Raw genomic sequence first — 22,742 nt, forward strand, 5'->3', positions numbered from 1 at the left:
CGTATCTCAATGACTTAATCAACAAATTTTGCACCAAAACTTGCCATATCAAATCAAAGCATTTGCTCTCATAAAGAATGTATAAACTTGCAATTATTGCACTATTGTAATAAATGCAACAATGAATCCAAGACTAATGGGATAGTTGCTCAATTTAATGCAAGCTCACATTGCTAGGTGTAATGCAACAAATGGGATATGTAAGATCAACTAACAATGAAGATGCATACAACCGATACTAAGATCTGTCATAATCTCAATGTGTCAGGGAGAGATACATTTAATGGACACAAACATCATGCTATAGTAGGTATAAGGAGTAATAAAAGAGAATTGCTAAATACACAACCAATTGAGCAAGGGTAACAATGCTCAATATATAGCCAAGCAAGATGTAGATATCATTGACATTGCTTTGACAAAAACATGTGTCGACATCCAAGACATGTAATCAGATTAGTCCACAAAAGAGTAACATGTATCCAAGAAGCATCAATAGAGGATATACATATCTCAACGAGTCCCATTGTCTCAATGGAAGGAACTAACTCCCACTAGACCAAAATTGAATGTCAACTGAGCGAGACAAGCTCCATACATCATGTACATGAGATCTAAGCATCCAAGGTACATGAAGTATAAGTTGAGAGCATAGAACCCAATAAAATCTTCAAGCTCATATGTAATATTGTAGCAACCAAAGTGTATAACCACAACTCCAAGCCATGTAACCAAGCTCAAAGCATTTCATGAGCGTAGCTACGTGCATACATAGCAACCAAGTATCAATGTATCCAAGTGGTATACTTGTTTAGCATCAAAGAGCATTAGGCATAATTTTCTCCCAAACAACACTTGCTACCCTATTTATTATAGTAATGGATATCTTTGTATAACTTGAGCTATTTCAGCTCAAAACATCCCACAAAGCATCTCAAGACATTACCTAAGCATCCTTTAATAATCTTAGTACCAAATATGCATCAAACAAAGCACGAATAAGTATCAAACATTGAGAGTATGCTGTCCCAAACTTGTGAATAGTAGGTCTGTTGTATATTACTACAAACACTGAGGTTGGGGAGCTCACAAGCAATGCTCAAGAGCAAACACTAATGCTGGGGATTTGCCAAGAGGTTGCCCAAGTGTCAAAGTGTGTCCAGGAGCTGGCAATGCAATCAAACCAAGAAGTAGGTTACCAAAGTAGGCATGAATCACACCACAGTGTTGATCCCTTGTTGCTTTTGTGGCTTAGTTTTGGAGCTCACACACTATTAGGCAAGGTTCAATGTAGCCTTGAAATAAGTCTCAAGAGGTGGAAATAAGCTGAGATGCAAGAAATATCAAGTCCATACCATTGAAGCCATGGTCACCACGAATGAATGGACTGTAGGTATTTGAATTGAGCTAAGGCGATGGTAGGTGAAGCTCCTCGATTAGGGCTATGATACTAGTTGAAGAGAGAAGCTTGAGTGGAAGCATGAGCAAGCAAAATCAAGAGAGATGCAAGCTACGGAGAGAGAGAGAGAGAGAGAGAGAGAGAGAGAGAGAGAGAGAGAGGTGTGGGAACTCCAAATAGTCGCACTGTGTGATCATCAACCTTCCCTTATTCATTAGATACTAAAAGAATAAAGAATGAAGTGACAGTGGTAGGTGCTTGCCACTTGCAATGTACATGTGTGTGGGTAGTGTAAGTGCAGTGAATGCACATGCGGCATAAGCACATGAGCCTTTAAAAAAAATACATAAATCATATTTTTTTAAAAATTTTTAATTTGTTGATTGAAACACGACAGAGCACCTTGTTGTCAATTATCATGTTTAATGTGGCCAACACAACGAGGATAGCAAGCATGTCAGTTTCATATGAGTGTCGAGGTGGCAATGTGGTAGATAGACAATTTGGATTCAAGTATTGGATTTAGGCGGTAGGGATTAGGTGTGTGGAAAGTGATGGGCAATCAAGGTGGCGCTCTTGGGTAAGGCATTGACAAGTGGCAAACAGGGTAGGCTATAGGTTGATTAAAGACATACAAATGATTTGGTAGCCAAGTAGTTGGGGGAGGTTCCACAATAACATTGTAGGTGTGGTGAGTAGATTTCTACTAGTTGGTGGCAATAGGAGTGGTGCACATATGGGGGTGATGCATGGACAATCATTTGAAACACTAGAGGCATAGAGTTGTTTGTGCACAAGTTTTAGGTGGCATGCCAATCAAGGCAGATTGCAAAGTTCTCATAACACATGATAGGCACATAAGATGACGACATTAGTGTGGCAACTTAACAATAGGCAAGTGAAGGTCTTAACACTAGATGTGTAATTGCCAATGAAGAAAATAGAGACAATGGGGGGACAATGGCTTGTGTGACAACCGACTAAGCAAGAGGAGCTCAATGGCATTGGCTGGTGGCGGATGTCACAAGTAATGGTGATGGCGACAAAGGTAAGTGGATTTGATACCATTGTTGGCCCAAGTGTGGAGTAATTGTGCGATCAATCAATAGAGAATGATTTCTAATGAATGAATTGATCGATGCACAATGATACTTGATCACAAATGAGAAATGATGTACTAATGAATAAGAGTGAGTACAATGCTCAAAGTGATCGCAATGAAAATGCCACACTTATGTGCCAGTGACACAAACTGTCTTTTTATAATAAAGGCTAACCCTGTATGACTTGACTGTCATATGAAATACTAAGTGAAACGATAACCCTAGTGTCTAAGGGGCAACAACTATGCTCAATTATAATTCAAATGCCTAGGGAGCTCGAATCATGGATTGCCTCCTCTTGCCTAGCTAGGAGATAGCATCTTACAACTTTTGTTGAATTGGGTAGCATAAGAGTCCACAATAGGCGAGAGGTCACAATTCCCTTCCTCGTTTGGCCCATTGCCACTTGTAGCTTAGTTACAAGACTTGGTAATAAAAATGATGATGATGATGATGAAATGATGAAGTCCTTGCTCGTGGCAGAAGGCCTGCCTCCACGAATAGATGAAAAGAAAAACTCCCGCGTCCATTATATGAAATCATTCTGCATATCGCATTTTGCATCATGATGAGTGCCAAACACATAGACGATCATCCAACGTAGGTCTGTTTTTTGTCTGCATTTCATGGCCTCAGGTAGGAAGACGAAGTGGCCTGCATGATCCGGTGGCTGCACCAAGCTTCTCAGGGCGCAACAAAAGCCAATGACAGGCAACAAACAAGAGAAGGTATGCTTCCATCAGCCTTGTTACGTTAGGCTTTGTTTTTGAGGAGCACAGTGAGTTCATGCATTGGAACCCTAATACTTGAGCAGATTCTGATCCTCAAGATCTGGTTGAGGTTTGTCCCCATCCGTAGCTCACACCTCCTGCGTATCATTATCATTAGACTGCAAGCTAACGAGTCTCCAAACTTGTAAAAGATATGGTTGTGTGCTCGGTTGACAGCAAAGCTGACATTTTTGATCTCTCTTTCTCTCTTTCTCTCTCTGTCCGTGCTTTATCTTGCTCCTCCTGGGACATGCTTGTAGTATTTTGTAGTTAGTAGAGTCAACAGTCCCGTGTAATAAGATTCTATCACTGTCCCTGCCGTCACTGCCTGTGTGGGATCACTGATTAGGAGATATCGTAAATTTTTGCACGATTTGCAAAAATGCTTTGGCAAAATCGGGACCATTGTTTCTAGCAGAACTAGAGTGAAGGCACCTTTCCTGGATTACGTGGATGTAAGGCGGCCGAGGAGATGTCCCCTGTCCACACTCGCACGGGCCGAATTACCCGACATCATTTCCTTCGCCATCATCTCTACTATAAGCCCAAGTCCAAGAAGAAGGGCCGTGACAAGAACAGCACTGCTCGAATTGTTAAGATGTTGCGCAGGGTGCGTTTATGTAGAATCTTCTCTCACTCATTTGCTTATATATGATTGTTCCTTTTGCACATCATTCTCAAGTTTGGATTTACTATTTGGCATCTCCTAGGGGCATGCTTCATCCTCAACCCGTCCCAATCGAGACAGAACCATCCAGAATCAGGTTGGTGGGTTTACTTGTTTCATTACTGTGAGTTGACAATGCATAGCCTTATTAAATGCAGTGTGGCCTTTTTTCTTTAGTCGACAGTCAGCCTGAGGAGATCTTCGAGGAAGAGAAGACCGGCTGACCGGCAAGAGTACATCTCATACAGTGACAATGAAGAAGACGATTTTGAGGTGGTAAGACACTTACCTTTTCAAATTGGTGAAGGCTGTTGACATAAAAGCTATAAAGAAAGTATTAGTCATTTGCTGATAAATCTCTGCAAAACCTTCATGCAGAGGAGACCTTACAGGCAAACAAGGCGTAGTGAAGCTAAATCTAGTCAAGACGAACAGAATGAGCATCGTGGTGCCCCAAGGCGTGAGGGCCTGAGACCACGCAGAGGAAAGCGAAATCTGAGGCAGGAGTCTCCCCAGTCATCTGATGATGAAGACCAGGAGTCCTCTGAGGAAGATGATGGCGAAGATGAAGAAGCAGATGATGAAGTTGGTGAAGAAGAAGGGGAGAGAGACGATGGAGAAGAAAGGGAAGAAGACGATAGAGAAGAGGAAGAAGAAGAGGATGAAGAGGGAGAGGAAAGGGATGGAAGGAGGCGTTATGAACTGCGTGCTCGCACTGAAGTTCAACGTTTCTCACCCCAGCATGAAGAGAGACCGATTTCAAAGCCGTTCACCTTCAGATCCAGTGTGAAGCGGAATCGTGAGGGCAAGCGTGTGGGCTCAAAACCTGATAAAAAGCATCGGTCATCCAGGGCTGATGATTCAGATGATTCTCTTCTGATTGATGAAATAGTTCAAATGCAGGGTCCACCATGGCTAAAGGGAGGTTCTGCATCAGGGCAGCCATGGCTATTTGGTGGGCTTGATATGTCAGCATTCCAGAGTCGTGGCATGAATGCAGCTGTAACTGGTTGGGGACACCATAGTGACCAGTGGACCACTGGAGTTCCTACTGCAGGCTTAAGCCACAAAGGTGGAGCAGATATTCAGCCACTACAGGTGGATGATTCCATAACATTTGACCAAGTTGGAGGGCTCTCTGATTATGTCCAGTCACTGAAGGAGATTGTGTTCTTCCCTCTACTTTACCCAAAATTCTTTCAAAATTATGGAATCAAACCTCCCAGAGGAGTTTTACTCTGTGGCCCTCCAGGGACAGGGAAGACTCTGATAGCAAGGGCACTGGCTGCATCTGCAACACGTGCAGGGCAAAAAATTAACTTCTACATGCGCAAAGGAGCTGATGTGCTAAGCAAATGGGTTGGTGAAGCAGAAAGACAATTGAGGATGCTCTTTGAGGAAGCACAACGAAATCAGCCTTCCATCATTTTTTTTGATGAAATTGATGGGTTGGCTCCTGTACGGTCAAGCAAGCAGGAGCAGATTCATAATTCTATTGTCTCTACACTTTTGGCACTGATGGATGGTCTGGATGCACTTGGGCAGGTCATAGTTATTGGAGCTACCAACAGGGTTGATGCCATTGATGGAGCCCTGAGAAGGCCAGGTAGGTTTGATCGTGAATTGACATTTTCGTTACCTGACTCAAAGGCTAGAGCAGAAATTTTGCAAATACATACCAGACCATGGAAGGAACGTCCAAGTGAGGAGTTATGCAAGGAACTGGCAGATGCCTGTGTGGGATATTGTGGTGCAGATCTGAAAGCTCTCTGCACTGAAGCAGCTATTGGAGCTTTTCGGAAAAGGTATCCTCAAGTATATACTAGTGAAGATCCACTTCTGATCGATGTGAACAGTGTACAAATCAAACGAAGGGACTTTTTGGAAGCAATGTCAACAATTACTCCAGCTGCACAGAGGGGCACCTTAGTTCATTCTATGCCTCTATCTTCAACTGTAGCTCCCTGCTTAGAAAATCAGTTGAATCATGTTATGGACTTGATTGCAAGCTTCTTTCCTCTGAACAGAAGTGAAGGTGGGTTAAAGGTACCTTTAGACAAGGAGGGTTCTGATCAACTTGCTGCATTCTCCACTCTCAGATATGGATCTTCATTTCCTTTTGTTTATCGGCCTCGACTCTTGCTATGTGGGTCGGAGGCTGCTGGACTTGTAAGTTGATAGTTTCTGAAAGTTCTATGAGAATGTGACTTTTGCTGTATTTGTCACAGAAGGTGGCTTTTGTTTCTTGTCGAGCAGGAGCATCTTGGTCCAGCAGTGCTTCATGAGTTGGAGAAGTTTCCTGTACACTCACTTTCATTACCTTCCTTGGTATCTGACTTGGGATCAAGGACTCCAGAAGAGGCAGTTGTCAATATTTTCAGAGAGGCCAGAAGAACAACTCCTGCAGTTTTATTTCTGCCCCAAATAGAACTTTGGTGGGAGACGGTAAAGTTGCCGGCCTGACAATATTTGATCATTCACACAACCACGTGATATATGCTTGTAACCCTATTGACACCATGATTTAGTTTTAGATTTGGCACCTGTCAACTAAATGGACATGTCTGGGATGTTGCCTGCATCAAGAATGTGACATAAGTCAATGCAAAATGTTGCTTCTTCAATATTGTGAAGAAGCATTGCAGCAATTATTGTTTATAGCTTGGTCTTCTGTTGCAGGCAAACACTCAACTGAGAGCTGTTTTGGTGATGCTTCTATCCGAATTTCCTTCAAATCTGCCTGTACTGTTTTTTGCAACAGCAAAAGTACCTCAATCTGATCTTGATGAGCAAATAGCAAGTATCTTTGGCAGCTCTATGTAGGTATTTTGTGTTGTTGCCGTTGTGTTATCTAAGAGAGAGGCCGATCAGCATCAAGTTTTTCATTAATTTTTTTTTCAGTACGTGCACATTGTTGCTGCTTTGAAGTACCTTAAAAATGAGGTAGCTTTTAATGGTTAGAGTTTGGTGAAGCTGTGGGACATTAGGTAGCAGCAGATGAGAAGCTTGCTCAGACTGCAAGTTGTACTTGGGATATGGTTATGCATGGGTCACATATATTCTAGTTTCTAACAGATATTCAATATTTACCACAGGTTTTAGCATTTCTTAAATGAGTACTAGGCATCTAAATGGGATAACTTACCAGTTCAGGACAAGGGTAGGAATGGGATAACTCTTTAGGCAAAGTATTCCCCTCAAGGCAACATGCTGAGTGTACACTCACACACACATGCAAAGAAATTCTCTACCACAGAAAACACAACATAAGCATATGATAAACACACAAACTAATAAAGAAGCAAAGTTAGGGTTAGGGTAATGCAGAGACAATTAATGTAGTGAATAAGAATGAATAAATATTGAATACAATACAATGCTCAATGCAAATTAGGAAAGGAAGAAGAAGAGTTACCAATCTTTTTCTTGTAATCACCCCTTCTTGTATTACATACATGAGTGGATCTTCAATGGGAGATTTTCCATGATCAATATATGGCACTCTAGCTTCATCTTGATCTTTATTATTATGGTACAAAGATGATGAAGGAAAAGCAATAGAAGGAACAAAAGTGGAAAGTTTTGCACCTTGTATCGAAGTAGGAGAGAGAGGCTGAAAGTAAGGGACATACTCCGAATCTCTTTCTCCAAGAAGGGGGTCCATCCCTAATGGAGGTCTTGACAGCCTTGCAACATCATTAGATTTATAGGCAACATCTCACGAGAGAGGATTGATTACATCTTCTTCCCGTAGCTTTTGATTGAAGGCTTGTCTTCGAAGCTCTTTAGACCTCTTGGCTTTGTGAGCCAAGATCAATTGCAGCTCCTCATTTGTGATGGAATAATGATGCATGTCTTCAATGTAGTCAGAAGGATCTCCAGCTATGTTGGAACCTTGTGGAGCTAGCAATGGATGCTACTCCTTAGTTCTTAGCATAGGATCCCTTCAGGATTGAGTAGGGGTGGAAGCATTTGACGTCATCCTTAGATAGATTGCACGGGGCCAAGTACTTTAGTCGTATTGCTCTTAGATCAGGATACCATCAAATCCGCATGGCCAAAGAAGATATCCCAAAAACAGACTTCCACACCCGATATGGTAGTTTTGAGTGGTTAGTATTAGGATTCGGCCTAAGCAATGGGCCAGGCACAATTTGTGACCTCATGGATAGAGTCTTTAGACCGGAGATAGATATCTTTGTCATTATCTACATAGATGACCTCCTAGTCTATAGCAAAACCTTAGAAGAGCACAAGCAACACTTACGCTGAGTTTTTGAGAAACTGCGGTAGCATGAGTTATATGCCAAGCCTGAAAAATGTGAATTCGCAGTGAAAGAGTTGGAGTTCTTAGGCTTTATTGTAGGAGCAGATGGAATCAAAGTGGATCCTAAGAAGGGGAAGCTGTCCAAAGATGGCCTGTACTAAAAATTGTAAGAGAAGGAGTTTCTCGGCTTCACAGTATTTTGCCGGAGATTCATCAAAGATTACAGCCTCATCACAGTCCCTCTCTTCCACCTCACCAAAGAAGATCACTCTTTTACATGGGGGACCGCGTAATAGGAAGCCTTTGAGCAGATGAAGAAGTTATGAGCCAAACTCCCGTCCTAAGGGTGCCGAATTTCACCAAACCCTTTGAAATTTCTACAGCTGCATCCGACTACGGCATAGGAGGTGTACTGGTGCAGGAAGGTCACCCCATTGCTTATGAGTCCAAGAAATTTACCGATGCTGAAACAAGGTGGAGTACACATGAGAAGGAAATGCTGGCAGTCATCCATTGCCTCAGAAAATGGAAGCACTATGTTCAAGACAAGCACACAATAATCTTCACCGACAATATCTCCCTCAAATACTTTCAATCTCAACCCAAGTTATCGGCAAAGCAAGCCCGCTGGCTAGACTTCCTAGCAGAATTCGACCTGGAGATTAAACACAAGCCCGGCTCCACTAACAAGATAGCAGATGCCTTGAGCCAGAAAACTGACTTGAAAGCTGCCAATGTGGTCAGCAGCAACTTCATAGAACTAGTCAAGGAGTCCCTAGAGCAAGACCAAGAGATGCACAACATAATCAGAGATGTGGAAGCAGAGAAGGCCCCACATGGAATGTACACCCTAGAGGATAGTATCCTATTTTTAGGCAAGAGATTGTATATCCCCAACAATTTGGAGTTGAAGAAACTCATCGTGCATGAGATACATGATGGCAAAATTGGAGGCCACAAAGAGCAAAGCAAAACCTTGGAGGCCCTTAGGAAGCAGTTCTTTTGGCCGAATATGAAGAAAGAAGTAATAAACTATATCAAAACTTGCCCCACTTGCCAATTGGTCAAAGCACCACGATCAAGACCAGCAGGACTACTACAACCATCATCGGTACCCAACCGCCCATGGGATGTCATCAGCATGGATTTCATTGTGGAACTACCCTAGAGGAGGGTATCCTATTTTTAGGCAAGAGATTATATATTCCCAACAATTTGGAGTTGAAGAAACTCATCCTGCATGAGATACATGATGGCAAAATTGGAGGCCACGAAGGGCAAGGCAAAACCTTGGAGGCCCTTAGGAAGCAATTCTTTTGGCCGAATATGAAGGAAGAAGTAATAAACTACATCAAAACTTGCTCCACTTGCCAATTGGTCAAAGCACCACGATCAAGACCAGCAGGACTACTACAACCATTACCAGTACCCAACCGCCCATGGGATGTCGTCAGCATGGATTTCATTGTGGAACTACCAGAGTCCCATGGGTACACAATCATCTTTGTAGTGGTGGACTATTTTTCCAAACAGGCCCACGTCATCCCGGCCAAACCACCACTAAATGCCAAGGAGGTAGCACGCCTCTTCTTTACACATGTACTCAAACTTCATGGCTTACTACTAGCCATAGTATCAGATAGAGATGGAAGATTCATGAGCGACATGTGGAAGGAACTTTTCAAGACCTTGGAAACACAATTGAGATTCTCATCATCCTTTCACCCGGAGACAGATGGACAGACAGAACGAGTCAACCAAGGCATCGAAGACTATCTCCGAAGCTATGCTCGAGTGGACCAGAAAGATTGGGCCCTGTACCTTGATGTCTTGGAATTCTACTACAATAGCTCCATCCATTCGGCAACAGGGTACACCCCCTTTGAGTTAGCCACAGGAAAAGAAGTCATCACACCACTGGCCTTAGCATCCAAAGCAGCCAAAGCAAAAGATCAAGATGCAGAAGAGTTATTGAAGAAATGGAGAGATCGGAACGCAGCAGCTAAACAAAGCCTCGAGCAGAGCAAGATCACCATGACTGAGCAAGCCAACAAGAAGAGAAAGGCTGTACTATTCGCCAAAGGAGACATGGTGCTAGTCAGCTCTAAGAATATGTCACTTTCCAAGAACATGATTCCCAAGTTCAATCACCGCTACTATGGACCCTATCGAATCACTCAAGTGTTGAACGAAGTCACCTACAAATTGGACCTGCCAGACACTATTTGTGTTCATAATGCGTTTCATGCTGGTCTTCTGCGCAGGTTCTATCTAGACAACCAATGGGGAAGGCGCGTACCAATGCTCCATTCCAACGGTCCCTTCGAAGTAGAAGCATTCCTCCGACGCCGGAAACAAAGAGGCTTCCCCGAATATCTCACCAAGTGGCGCGGGTGTCCACTCAAGGAGGCCACTTGGATCTCAGAAGCGGAGGCCCGCGAACGCGGAAAAGATGCCTTCGCCCTTTGGCTCGAGGAGAATCCCCCTGCCCCTTTCAACGACCCTTTGAGCCTCTCCAAAAAACCAAAACAAAGCGGTTCTCAATCATAGACTCCAACGTGCCTCCACTCCTCAAATGTAATTGAGTGGAGGGTGGACCCGCATGGTGATAATTATCAATAACTCCAAACAGAAAGCCCCAATAGTCCAGTTTAGATTGGCAGACATTGGCCAGCTTGCTAGAAAAGGCTGTGTGAAGACCCCTAAGTCCTAGTGCGGCAGACACTGGCCAGTCTGATAGTATAGACTGTGTTAAGACCCCGCGGTCCCCTTAGACCGGCAGACACTGACCAGCTTGCCAGGAAAAGCTGTGTTAAGACCCCGGATGAGTCAAATAACAAACGCTACCCTTAGATTGCTGAGGACAGCAATCCAGTAAGTGGGGGTGAGTGTAAGGGCTTTGTAGCTCTACAATGCCATTGCTACCGAATGCATCTATATAGGGAGTAGTAGTGACTTAAAGCCCTGCCTTGTTTCCACACTACGTGTGATTCCCTATACTCTGTGGTGAATCCTCTTATGTGCGGCGTCACAAGGGTGTAGTCTTGGGATGTGTCTATGTTGTCCCGCTTTTTGGATTGAATAATGCAAGAGTATACCTTGAGCTCATATATTGTGTTACCTTTCTGTGTTGTGTTGAGTGCGTAACGAGTGCAGGCTTATCACCCCCCTCTCCACCCCCCTGCCCCCCTCCTGCCCCCCCCCCCCAAAAATCATGCTGTCTATTGTAGAATCTCCACATCTAGGATCCTATATATGTCCCTCCTAACCCTAACAGAGTGGACAAGTCTAACCTCTTATCCAACCTAGTGAACATGGAAGCCCTCCTGTCACGATCTCGAATCTATGGATTTTAGATAGCAAGCTTTCTATCAATATTCTCCAAGCATGGTGGGTGTTAATCCCAACTCGAAGAAAGCAAAAGGAAATAAAAAAGATGCAGGGCAAAGGCGGAAAAAAGGTAGCTCGACAGAAGAAAGAAGAAAAGAAAATGCCAAAAGCGCAGGGGCAACCTTAAAAAGCCAAGGCAAATGAAAAAGGGGAAAGGTGCATTTTAAAATACAAAGGCGCCAGGCAAATGAAAAAGAGGGCTAGACGGTGGAAAATCCGGAAAGCTAAAACAGAAGACAAAGACAAAGGCCAAGGCAAAGAGAAACGGAAGACAAAGGGGCACAAGGAAAAGCGCAAGTCAAAACTTTTGTAAAAGAGCGCAAGCGCATCATGGTTTAATTCAAGGAGTGCTGGGTTCTCACCCGTGCAATTTGTAAATGTAGACGGGCGGTGGAAAGGAAGCTAGGAAGATAGAGGAACAATGGGAAAAGGCCCTAGGCCACGGCTGACCATGTAAAAAAAGGGGATGACCGTCCAAAAATGGATTAAGGGTTTTGTATATAAAGTTGAAAAGTGAATGAGAAGCTCATTCTTGTGTGTGGCCAAAAGTAGCTCTCCTCTTCTTCTTCTTTTTCTTCTTGTTCTTGCTTGCTTGAGCTTGTGCTTAAGAGAGGGAGTGTGAGAGTGTGAGGGACCGTGGGGTGGAGAAGCTCTCTATCTTCTTCTCTCTTCTTCTCTTCTCTTCTCTTCTCTTCTCTTGCTCGTGGCGATGAAGCTTGGAGCTTGGAGCTTGGAGTGGGAGGATCGAGCTTGCTTGAAGCTTGCACTTGGATTGTGGAGCTACCGGAGTGTGCGGGAGAGGAGGCAACTCGATCGGCATAAAGGTAAGCTCACTACACTCGGTAGGCATGAGAGCGCGTAGGCTATGTGAAAGGTAGCCATTAGCATTCGGCTTGAAACGCTTGAAGCAATAAGCGGTCCGTGGGTCTTGGCGGTTGAGCGTGAGCTCCCATTACATTTTGGTTCCGTTGCCGGGACCTACGGATTCAAGCCTTGAGTGCTTGCTCGCTCCACATCGAGCATTGAAGTAGGGTTTTTTCCGAACCGGTGCTTGAGATAGGTAGGAAGTGAGGGGGTTGAAGATGGTATTCGATCTTCTTGGCAAGTAGGTTTTTTGCTTTTTTGAGATTTATGTTGTGAGATGGAGTAGTGTAGGTATTTACTTTGTGATTTGGATGCATTAGAGTAGGAGAAAACAAAGAAAAACAAAGAAAATAAGCATTAGGGTTTCTGCTGTCAAAACAGGGAAAGAGGGTTTGATTTGCTTGCCGATTTGTACTTTGGAGGTTATTTGCTATTCCAGGGATATAGAATCCTTCATTTATGTCTATTCTTGCATTTTGGAAGTTTGTGTGACCCCTCAAGACCAAAATCATAAAAAACGAAGCATTATTCGCAAATCTGCCAAAACTGCGCCGCGTTCGGCTTGCCGAGTGACGGCCATTCTGGGCCGAACCCCAGAATCGGTCCTCGGTCCTTGCCCATTCGGCCCTCGGCTCGGCTGACTCGGCCCATTCACATTCGGCCCTAACATTGACTCGGCCCGTCCGAGCGATCCACTCGGCCCGGCCGACTCGGCCCAAAAACTCATTCGGCCCGGGCGACTCGGCCCACTCGGCCCACACCCATTCGGCCCTCGGCCCTCGGCCGGCCGAATCTGGGACTCGACCCAAAAACTACAATTTTTTCAGAATTTCATTTTGGCCAGAAACTAAGTTGCCACCACCAAAATAGACTCCAGAAATCGTATAGAGCCAAAGGGACATCATAGATCTATCACCAGGCTAAAATCCACCGCAAATAGTTCAAAAAATTAGCTACCAGAGGTCCTCCCAATCATGCATGGTATTTATCGTAACGGCCCTTCGGGCCGGGGGAACCCCCCCCCTTCTGCACCTCCCTCGGTAGGCTGGAGAGAAAGCACACGCCGCAATAGGTCCTTCGGATTAGGCCCTAGTGTAGTAATGGCTCTACACAAGCATAGATCTTCACTTGCAAAGCAGCAAACAGAAGCCCATATCCAAACAAAGACAAACAAAGACCTTAGAACCTTAACAGGCCAAGCTAGCCATCAAGGGCAAATAGGCCACACCACAAGAACACATGTACATTGTGTTCAAATTGCGTCTAGTCGAAGTAGAATGCAAGATCATCAAGCTATCAATGCGAGGATGACTAGACATGACAGTCCTGACGATAGATGCACCTTAAGCAGCGCTGCACAGACGACCCAAAACCTCAGTAGAGAATCCACGTTTGACTGTGCAGTTAGGGACTCAAAGGCATGTATCAGAAGGCTTGAAGCTGTAAACCAAGACCCGAAAGATGAAGACATAGTGCCACCTGCTTATCTTAGGATCAAACTCACTATAAAAAGAGAGCATAGTGTTGATGCTCTCATTGATGAAGGAGCAGATTTCAATATCTTGACTTACGAAGCATGGACTCTACTAGGTCAACCAGAGCTCAAATCGACTGATGCAACTCTTAATCCTTACGGGGAACACCCACAAGCACTTCTAGGGAAGTGCAGAATCCTTGTAACTATTGAAGCAGAAAGCTTGCCAGTCCTGTTCTATGTTCCTCCAAATGGCGAGAATTGTGGAAAGGAAATCCTCTTAGGAAGGCCCTTAAAAAAGGCAACGAAGTGTGAAGCCGACTATGTAGCACAGAGGATACACCTGATACTACCAGGTGTAAGGATAGTCATGACCTTTAGCAAGGGTGACCTCATCGAACCTCGAGGGAAAGGCAAGGAAGGTGCTAACGTAACAGTCAAGCCTACTAATGAGAGCTTACTAATGAGAGCAAGGAGTTGTTGAAAGAGTTGATACAAGCGCAGGTTGAACGGAGAGAACCAGTGAGTGAGGCCATACTTGAAACAAAAAGGTTAGGAGACAAGGCCAAGGATAGGGTTTGGACTTACAAATATCGTAGAAAACCATGAAAGAAGCCCAAGCCTTATAGACGGAGGCATCGATGGAGAGCTAGTGTGCACAAGGTCCACTAGTGCCCAAGGAGCCTTTGACTTCCCAAGAGGATAATGAGCACCACAGGCACAACATTGCTTATGATAAGGCTGATTGCTTAACAAAGCTAATGACAGAATCGTCTAACAATCACGAGCAAATTCTCCAGTCAGTGCCAAGCCCACGTAGGAGTCCCAAATCTCCTACATCCTCTTCACCTAAATGGACACGCGAAGCACGGCAGCAGCAGCTTCGTGCCGCTGCTCAACTTGCACAATTGAATGCTTAAAGGGCAACAAAAGACACGACCACTTCTGATTTGCCTAAGGACTTGACACCGCAGTCTACCAATGGTAGCCAGTCCACTGAACTAGCCACCACTACTTCCAATTAGGAACCACAACAATCACAACCTTTGGCCGTGACAACACCCATTGCGGAACATGTCCTTAGCAATTCACCTTTGGAATCCTTGACACGTCCAATCCTTACAAAGCACCTAAAGCCTAGGCTTGAGGATAAATCTCTCGAAGACTTGGCCGAAGAAATGGCGCATTTGACCAATGAACCAGAGATGAAGTGCATGGTGAAGCTTGATCACAAGCTGACAGCCATCACACGTGCATACGTCCATGTGGACATCGTAAGGCCAACACCAGAGCACACAAAGCTCATAGCTGAACCACCGACTTGGTATGAGCAGCAATATGTTTGTTTCTGCTATGCAGCTATTGTTGAAGAAGTCATGAAGGACATCCCAAAAGCCACAACTAGAGAATTGCGCTTGATACCCTCATTTTATACAGCTCTATGTGAGACAAACAAGGAAAAGCTTGACGCAATCAGACGGAAAAGGAAAGGACAAGGTACCTTTGCACAAAATTGGTACTCCAACCAAAGTTTGGCAGCCAAAATTGGCCACCGACTAATGACACTTGTTGAGCAAAGGAAAGCCCTTTGGACATCAATACATGATTCCACATACGTTGCCCCGACCTCATTGAGAGTGTTGGCAAGTGCCCATGATGTCCAGCTTCCTACCACTGCCCAAAAACATCCCTTGTATGATAAAGTGCTTCTAGAAGAAGATCTACATGTGGCTAGTAGGTTAGGAGTAGGGAGCATGGTACTTGATGTTAGCGCATGTCTTCTGCCTCACTCAAGACCCTGCAATCCTAGATCTCTATGCTTTCCATCAATACAACCGTGACTTCTTCAATTGGTTTCTTCCAAGCCTACATGACAAAAACCCTAAACCGTCTCAGGGTTCTACACTAGAGTCACCCAAACCTCCAGAGCAAGAGAACAACAGCTCTAAACACAACACTCACCTTGACAAGAAGCAATGGAGACAGGTTCTAATAGATAAGGACAAAAATCTAGAGTAAATACCTAACCAGGAGCAACTGTCAATGCAATCGAATGCGGGGCTGAACAGAGGAGAATTAGCTGGACAGCTAGACTCTCCAAAAAGAGAGGTAGTTGAACCCTCGCAACCTAGCAAGGCTGTTCAACCTAGTGAGGCCGTAGCAAAATCCCATGACAACATGCCACAGAAAGAGAATGCTAAGGTCCAACCAAGCACATCAACTACTGACCTAGTTCAGGGTCCTGAGTCCTTAAAGGATACACCTCTAGTGTCCAAGAGAAAGAGAAGAAAACAACAAAAACAACGACAGTTGCAAGCTACTGCAGACGACAAGAAGATTGGGACCAAGAGTACTGAAGAGATGATGAACAAAGCGTCTGGTTCATCCATAGATAAACCCATTGCCATCTCTCCTAACAACGGTGAAATCTCAGACACATCCATGTGTTCTGATAAATCAAAGCAACAATTACCGTCAACTATTGCTTGCGACACTCAATCCGCCGATAGAGAAACTCGCATTGATCAATCAAGAGTGGATACAACACTGTCACAACAGGATGCTAAGACCACGCCGGTCACATCCGAGGAGAACCATGACACAACTACCATAAAGCCTCAGGAGAAACATGAAAACCTCGAAGGCATAAGCAATCCTGGCATTGATCAATCTTGCTCATCTAGGCCTGAGCCCCCAACTATGCTAAAGCCTGAGGAAACCCTTAGAACTTTGCATGAGATAGCAACCAAGCAAGCCCTCATAGAACATAGAGATGTCGTAGAGTGCTTGACCAAGTGGGACACTAAACTGAAATTATTCGCACGTGTCTATGTTCATGCAGACATGGGCACATTCCCTAGGAGCAGCTTGAGGAATATTTGCCTTATCCGCTATTGTGGGAAGAGCAAGAATATCTTGACGAACATTATGACAAGCTCTTACATGAACGCATGCGACTCATCTCTGACGAGGAGGCTGACGAACTATGCTTAACCGTGACATTGAATGAAATGCTGTGCCAGCCAAATCTCTTAGAGATAGAGCAACTAAAGTGACAATTAGAGGGTAGCAGCCAATTTGAAAAACGTTGATTTGAAAACCGCGCTACAATGGCCGAACTTGGAGCCCAAATCATGACAGTCTCAGAGGAGCGACTGGCCAAATGGTGGTCCCAAAGAGACCCGACCTATGTGGCACCAACTTCATTTCGAGTTCTAGCTACAGTTCGAGGTATAGACCTAGCTAGAACTAGCCTAGAGAGCCCTTTGATTGATAAAGTTCTTATTGAGGAGGAGCTACATGTTTCCAGTAGACTCGGACAAGGCACCATGCTACTCGATGTTGCCAAATATTTATTATTGCTAAGTAGGCTACCATAGAAGCCAGATATGTGTGCCACACTCGAGTATAATCGTGAGTTCTACAATTGGTTTTTATCCTCACGGAGTGACATGGTTTCATGAACATGTACATAAATAAACAACATGTTTTGTGACTGTGTAAATAATACCAAAAGAAGCAAAGGCCAACATACCCCATGAGCAATGATGACCAAGTGCAGGTGATACACATCAAGTCAAAACTAAGGGATTCAGGTTGGCGATGTCTTGTGTAGCTAGACATTTTCATTATGGTTGAAGCATGTGACTTGCATGTACTCTCACACCTTTCCAAGTGAATGCAGAATGACACAGGTCAATGCCTAGAAGCGTTTAATATCCAAGTCACCACAAGATCACCAACCCCACAAAGAACCATTATGGAGGAAGTGACATGAATACCAAGAAACAAAAGCCATGACGGAAGTGCCACTGGACGAGAACCCAAGGATACCTTTGCAGAAAGCACATATTGCAATTGAGCATGGCCAAAGCATAATCATCGATTACCTCCTCCTTCTTGGCCAAACTCTATGTTCGGGCAGGAGCCACGCTCTCAACAAGGGCGAACTTCTCTTCATCATTCAGGATTCAATTCGGAAGATGCTCTGCTCTTGTCCATGCACTACTCATTCCAAGTGCTACCTCAATTGTTCGATGTCTCACATGTTACAAAGAGGTTTGCAAAATCTCAAGTGTATCTCTTCATCTCAACAACAGTTCCTCTAGCATCAAGGCTGGTGACACAATCATCTCTGTAATATCCATTCTTCATAGCCTTTGGATCCCAACATTTCTCAATCCAAATGAAAGGCTAACAGCCTCAATGTATGGCATTGATTGTATTCATTTTTTCCACCAACAAAAAAAAAGAAAGAAAGAAAGAAAAAGAAAAGAAAAGAAAAGAAAAAAGCAAACACGATCACAGCACCAGACCTAGGGGTCCTCAAATTAGGTACGTCCAGTGACCTTGGTCGGCTGGCTCCGTCCCTAATCCCCTAGCCCTTTGTACATCCCCCACAATTGTTCAGGCCACATCAAGGGCAGGACATACCTAGGGAGCTCGCCTCGCCTATGGTTAGATCTGCCACCTTGAACCACTTGCACAATTCTTTTGCACTCCATCTCAATGCCATTACAATCAACAGTGGTAAGCAAGGCATGAAAGATAATGGAAAAGTACACCATATTTTTCAAGCACTACAAGTAGCCACTAGCTACCAAAAGCTAAGACATCAAGGAGCTCAATTATGCTACATTGCCTTGACAAGACCATAATGATGTCTCAAGCAATCTTCAAGTGTACTCTCCGTCTTCATCGAAATTTTTTCCATCAACTTAGTCCCTTGCTTCACTGACCCATTGCTATACAAGGAACCAGGCCGACAGTCTTCTAACTAAGTAATACCTAAATACGCACGTGTACTCACTTAATATTCACACTATAACCTATACACGGTTTGGGTCCTCAAGTGCAAGACAATACTTCAGGCTTGCTTAGAGTTCGACCTGTCTTCCCAACTAATCAAAATATGTCTTGTGCACGATAAGAAGACTAGCACTACCCCTTAGAGAGAGACCACATGAGAGGTTTTCTAATTGCAGGTATTAAAGACTTCAACGAAAGCGCCGTCACCTCTACATCAACACTCAACTCTGAACTCTTGTCCTTTACTTCATCATGCAAGACCACCAGAGAATCATCACGAGCAAAGTCCACCATGAGCATCCCAAGAACACCAACACCCGTGCCAGCTATGAGTGACCATTCCCAACAAAGAGTAGCCCTATCGCCACCTACAACAATCATATCACCAGCCAATTAGAACAGCAAAGTGCCACCAACGACCTTCATCCGCACCAACATCAGAACTCCTCCAAGGCAAGCCACAACAGCCCCTTCCACGCACGTCTTTGATGCAAGCTCCGCATGCTACCTTCGACGAAGAGTGCCATGGGACTGGCACTCGTTTAGGAGGGGGGTAATGTTAACCCCAATACGAAGAAAGCAAAAGGAAATAAAAAAGACGCAGGGCGAAGGCGGAAAAAAAATAGCAATCAATTGAGAAAAGGCAGGAGTTACTTGACCGCATAGCCACATCTATGGGGAATTCACATGCCAGGAGGACGTCACATATAGCAGTGGATCCAACAACATGGACTCCAAGGCTAGCAGGGCATGGTGCTTCATGCAGAGGACCACCAGGATTAGTGGCTACGCAGCCTTCTCATGGGCCATCAATGGCAACAGGTCGTGGTGCTAAACAGAGTTCATTGCACACTTCATGGGAACCAAAGAAAAAAGAGGAAACAGATGCAACAGTGGCACGCTTTTTTAACCATGACCATATTGCATTCAAATCAGCCAGGTCACCTTATTTTTTAAATATGGTGACAAAGATTGCAGAGTATGGACCCACATATAAGCCCCCTTCATCAGAAACTATCAGGACTACATTGCTTCAAAAGGAGAAAGTAGCCATAGAGATTGCAACAACAAATATTCGCTATCAATGGGCAAGAAATGGAGTGACATTGATAGCAGATGGATGGAGTGACACACGCCATAGGTCCATACATGGTGTTATTTCATATTCTTGTGGAGATGTATACTTCATTGGTAGTCATGATGCTTCAGAGACCGGAAAGAGTGCAGATGTATTGGCATCCGAGTGGTGCGAGGCAGTGCAGGCTATTGGGGCAGAAAATGTAGTGCAGTTTGTGGCAGATGGTGAACCTACAAACAGGGCAGCAGGAAACATTTTAATGGCAATGTATCCACATATCACCTTTAGTCCATGCATGGCGCATTGCTTGAATAACTTGTTGAAGGATATTGGGGACTTGCCATGGATTGCATCTCTTGTTGCGAAAGGCAACAAGATTATCACATTTATATGTAATCATCAGTACTTGCATGCTGAGTTTCGCAAGAGAAGTGACAAAGAACTTCTTAAATACTCGGATACACGATTTGCATATAACTTTCTTATGCTTGGTCGATTGCACTATTGCAAAGGTGCAATTAGGGAGCTATTTGCTAGTGATGAGTATGAAAATTGGACTGGGGCTGCCACTACTACTACTGCGTTATGTAATGCATATGTTTCTGATAGAGATTTTTGGGATGAGGTTTATCGCACCAACCAAATGGTTGATCCTATTATGCACATGTTGAGGCTTGCAGATGGCATGGATCCATGCATTGGGAAGATCTATGAAGGTATGGATCGCATGATTGAGAGGTTGGAGAGTTTGGAACCAAATGTAGATAGGTATGAGCAGATCAAGGAGTTATGCATCAGCAGATGGAATGAGTATGACTCTCCTATGCATGCTGCAGCATATGTGCTTGATCCTGAGTTTCAAGGAAAGATGCAAGAAATAGACCTTGAGGTGGTTAAGGCTTGGAACACATTGCTTGCAAGGCTTTATCCTAGCCGTGAAATGCAACGTAAAATTAAAAATCAGCTCTTTGTATATCGGCAAACATTAGGGATGTTTGGTACAGAGGATGCACTAGAGGACAGGACAAATATTGGGGCTGCTTTATGATGGGAGGACTACGGGGCAGAAGCTCCAGAGTTGCAGAGTTTGGCTATTCGTATTCTTAGCCAAACAATTAGCTCTTCTTGTTTAGAGCAACTATGGAGCTCATTCAATCACATTCACTCAAAGAAGAGAAATCGTCTTGGTACAATGAAGACGAATGACCTAGTTTATGTGAGCTCCAATCTTCGCTTGCTAGCTCGTACATCAGTTGCAAAGGCTGATTCTTTTATATGTTGGGAAAAAGATGACGATGATGATGGGCAGGATGTTGTTTAGCAGGATGAGCATTCAGGCACAGTGGAGCCATCTTCCATGAATCAGAGCACTTATAGCTAGCCTTTTGGAACTTTAGAGTATTGACTTGGAAATTGGAGCTCTTGTAACTTGGATCTTTACTATTTAGGCTTTAAAGTTTACTGTTTAGTGCATATTTTGTGTTTTTGCAATGCACACTTGTTGCCAGTTGGACTTATGCAACATTGTTGATTACAATGTTGAATTATGAATGCGACAATCCATTGCTGGTTACAATGTTTTGAATCTTTATTATTGTTGAAAGTTGAAACTTGATTATTATGTCTCTAGAGTCTAATTTCATGAATTATGGTTGATATGATCTCTCTCTCTAGATTCTAAGACAAGTGTTGACTCTCTCTCTCTCTCTCCACACACACACACACACACACACACACACACACACACACACACACACACACCGTTCCCTCCGTTCCCGTTCCCTCACTTTGGGTGTTCCCCCCGTTCCAGGGGGTCCCATTCCCGTTCCCGTTCCCGTTTCCGTTCCCCGTTCCTGGTAACTATGGGCACAGGTCTTGTTTGTGCTCTATGTGGATGATTTGATTTTGACATGTGATTATGTACAAAATGGTCAAGCAAACAAAGGCATCACTTCACAAGAAGTTCGAGATGACAAACATGGGACTTCTCTATTTCTTCTTGGGGCATGAGAACTACAGACTCCGATGGGGATCTTTATCTCCCAACAGCAGTATGTGTAAGTGCTCTTGACTATGTTTGAGATGGAGGGATGCAAGTCCATATTGAGTCTTATGGATCCGAATTGGAAGGCCATAGTCCATGTTTATTCACTTTGGCAGATGCTACCCGTTACAAGCAACTTATTGGGTTTCTGATTTGGCTTTTGAATACTTGTATTGATTTGTGTTATGCTATAGGTTTATTAACCGGGTTCATGAATGAACCTAAGAAGGCACATTGGTAGGCTGCTATGAGGATGTTGCGGTTCTTGAGGGGAACCCTTGATCTAAGGATCTTCTATCTAATAGGCATAGATGGTTCAGATCTTGTGCTTACAGGTTGGAGCAGTTCAAATTGGGTTGGACATGTGGATCATAGGATGTCTACGATGGGTTATTGCTTTACCTTGGGTGCAAGTGCTATTTCATGGAGCAAGAAGAAGCAACCCACATTTGCCTTAATTCGACTCAGATGGAGTATTGAGTGGCGTCTTCTACCACATGAAAGACGGTATGGCATCGGATATTATTGGAGGATCTTAACTGTCAGCAAACAAGTCCTACTACACTTTAGTGTAACTATGAAAGTTGCATTGCTTCGGTATGGAACCTAGTGTTTCATGCTAGAACGAAGCACATTGAGATACGGTACCATTTCCTTTGGGAGAAGCTTCTAGATGAGACTATCGATGTGGTTTATTGCAAGACAAAGGACAAGCTCGCAGATTTGTTTATGAAGGTGCTTCCATAGGCATTACTCTTGCAGCATTCCAATCCCTCAGCCTCATGTCGTGTCTAGATCTGAGAGGGGGTGTTAGAGATATGGTCATCCCCTGGACAACATGTGTTAGATTAGGCAGTGTTCATGCATTTTCTTGTTA

The 22,742-nt window shown here is 44.0% G+C and overlaps 2 protein-coding genes across 3 annotated transcripts in view; both read left to right on the forward strand.

Moving 5' to 3' along the window:
* Window positions 1-2,930: 2,930 nt before the first annotated feature.
* LOC148011738 (cell division cycle protein 48-related / CDC48-like protein) overlaps window positions 2,931-22,742 on the forward strand; it is a 34,627-nt gene continuing 14,815 nt past the window's right edge. The window contains exons 1-7 of one of the 2 annotated variants that reach the window (XM_087669927.1): window positions 2,931-3,230; window positions 3,691-3,882; window positions 3,983-4,036; window positions 4,117-4,212; window positions 4,318-6,108; window positions 6,196-6,384; window positions 6,619-6,758. In XM_087669927.1, the coding sequence (XP_087526053.1) occupies window positions 3,745-3,882; window positions 3,983-4,036; window positions 4,117-4,212; window positions 4,318-6,108; window positions 6,196-6,384; window positions 6,619-6,758 (2,408 nt within the window). In that variant the 5' untranslated portion in view covers window positions 2,931-3,230; window positions 3,691-3,744. Of the gene's footprint in view, window positions 3,231-3,690; window positions 3,883-3,982; window positions 4,037-4,116; window positions 4,216-4,317; window positions 6,109-6,195; window positions 6,385-6,618; window positions 6,759-22,742 lie in introns of both variants that reach the window. The other variant, XM_087669926.1, reaches the window with a different exon arrangement.
* LOC148011739 (uncharacterized) lies at window positions 15,113-21,142 on the forward strand. The gene is made up of 3 exons (XM_087669876.1): window positions 15,113-15,144; window positions 19,939-20,344; window positions 20,876-21,142. The coding sequence occupies exons 1-3, from the start codon at window positions 15,113-15,115 to the stop codon at window positions 21,140-21,142; spliced, it is 705 nt and encodes a 234-aa protein (XP_087526002.1).

Source organism: Lygodium microphyllum, chromosome 28 (assembly GCF_053477565.2).
Source record: "Lygodium microphyllum isolate KBCC chromosome 28, Lygodium_microphyllum_v1.1.10, whole genome shotgun sequence".
NCBI classification, from domain to species: domain Eukaryota; kingdom Viridiplantae; phylum Streptophyta; class Polypodiopsida; order Schizaeales; family Lygodiaceae; genus Lygodium; species Lygodium microphyllum.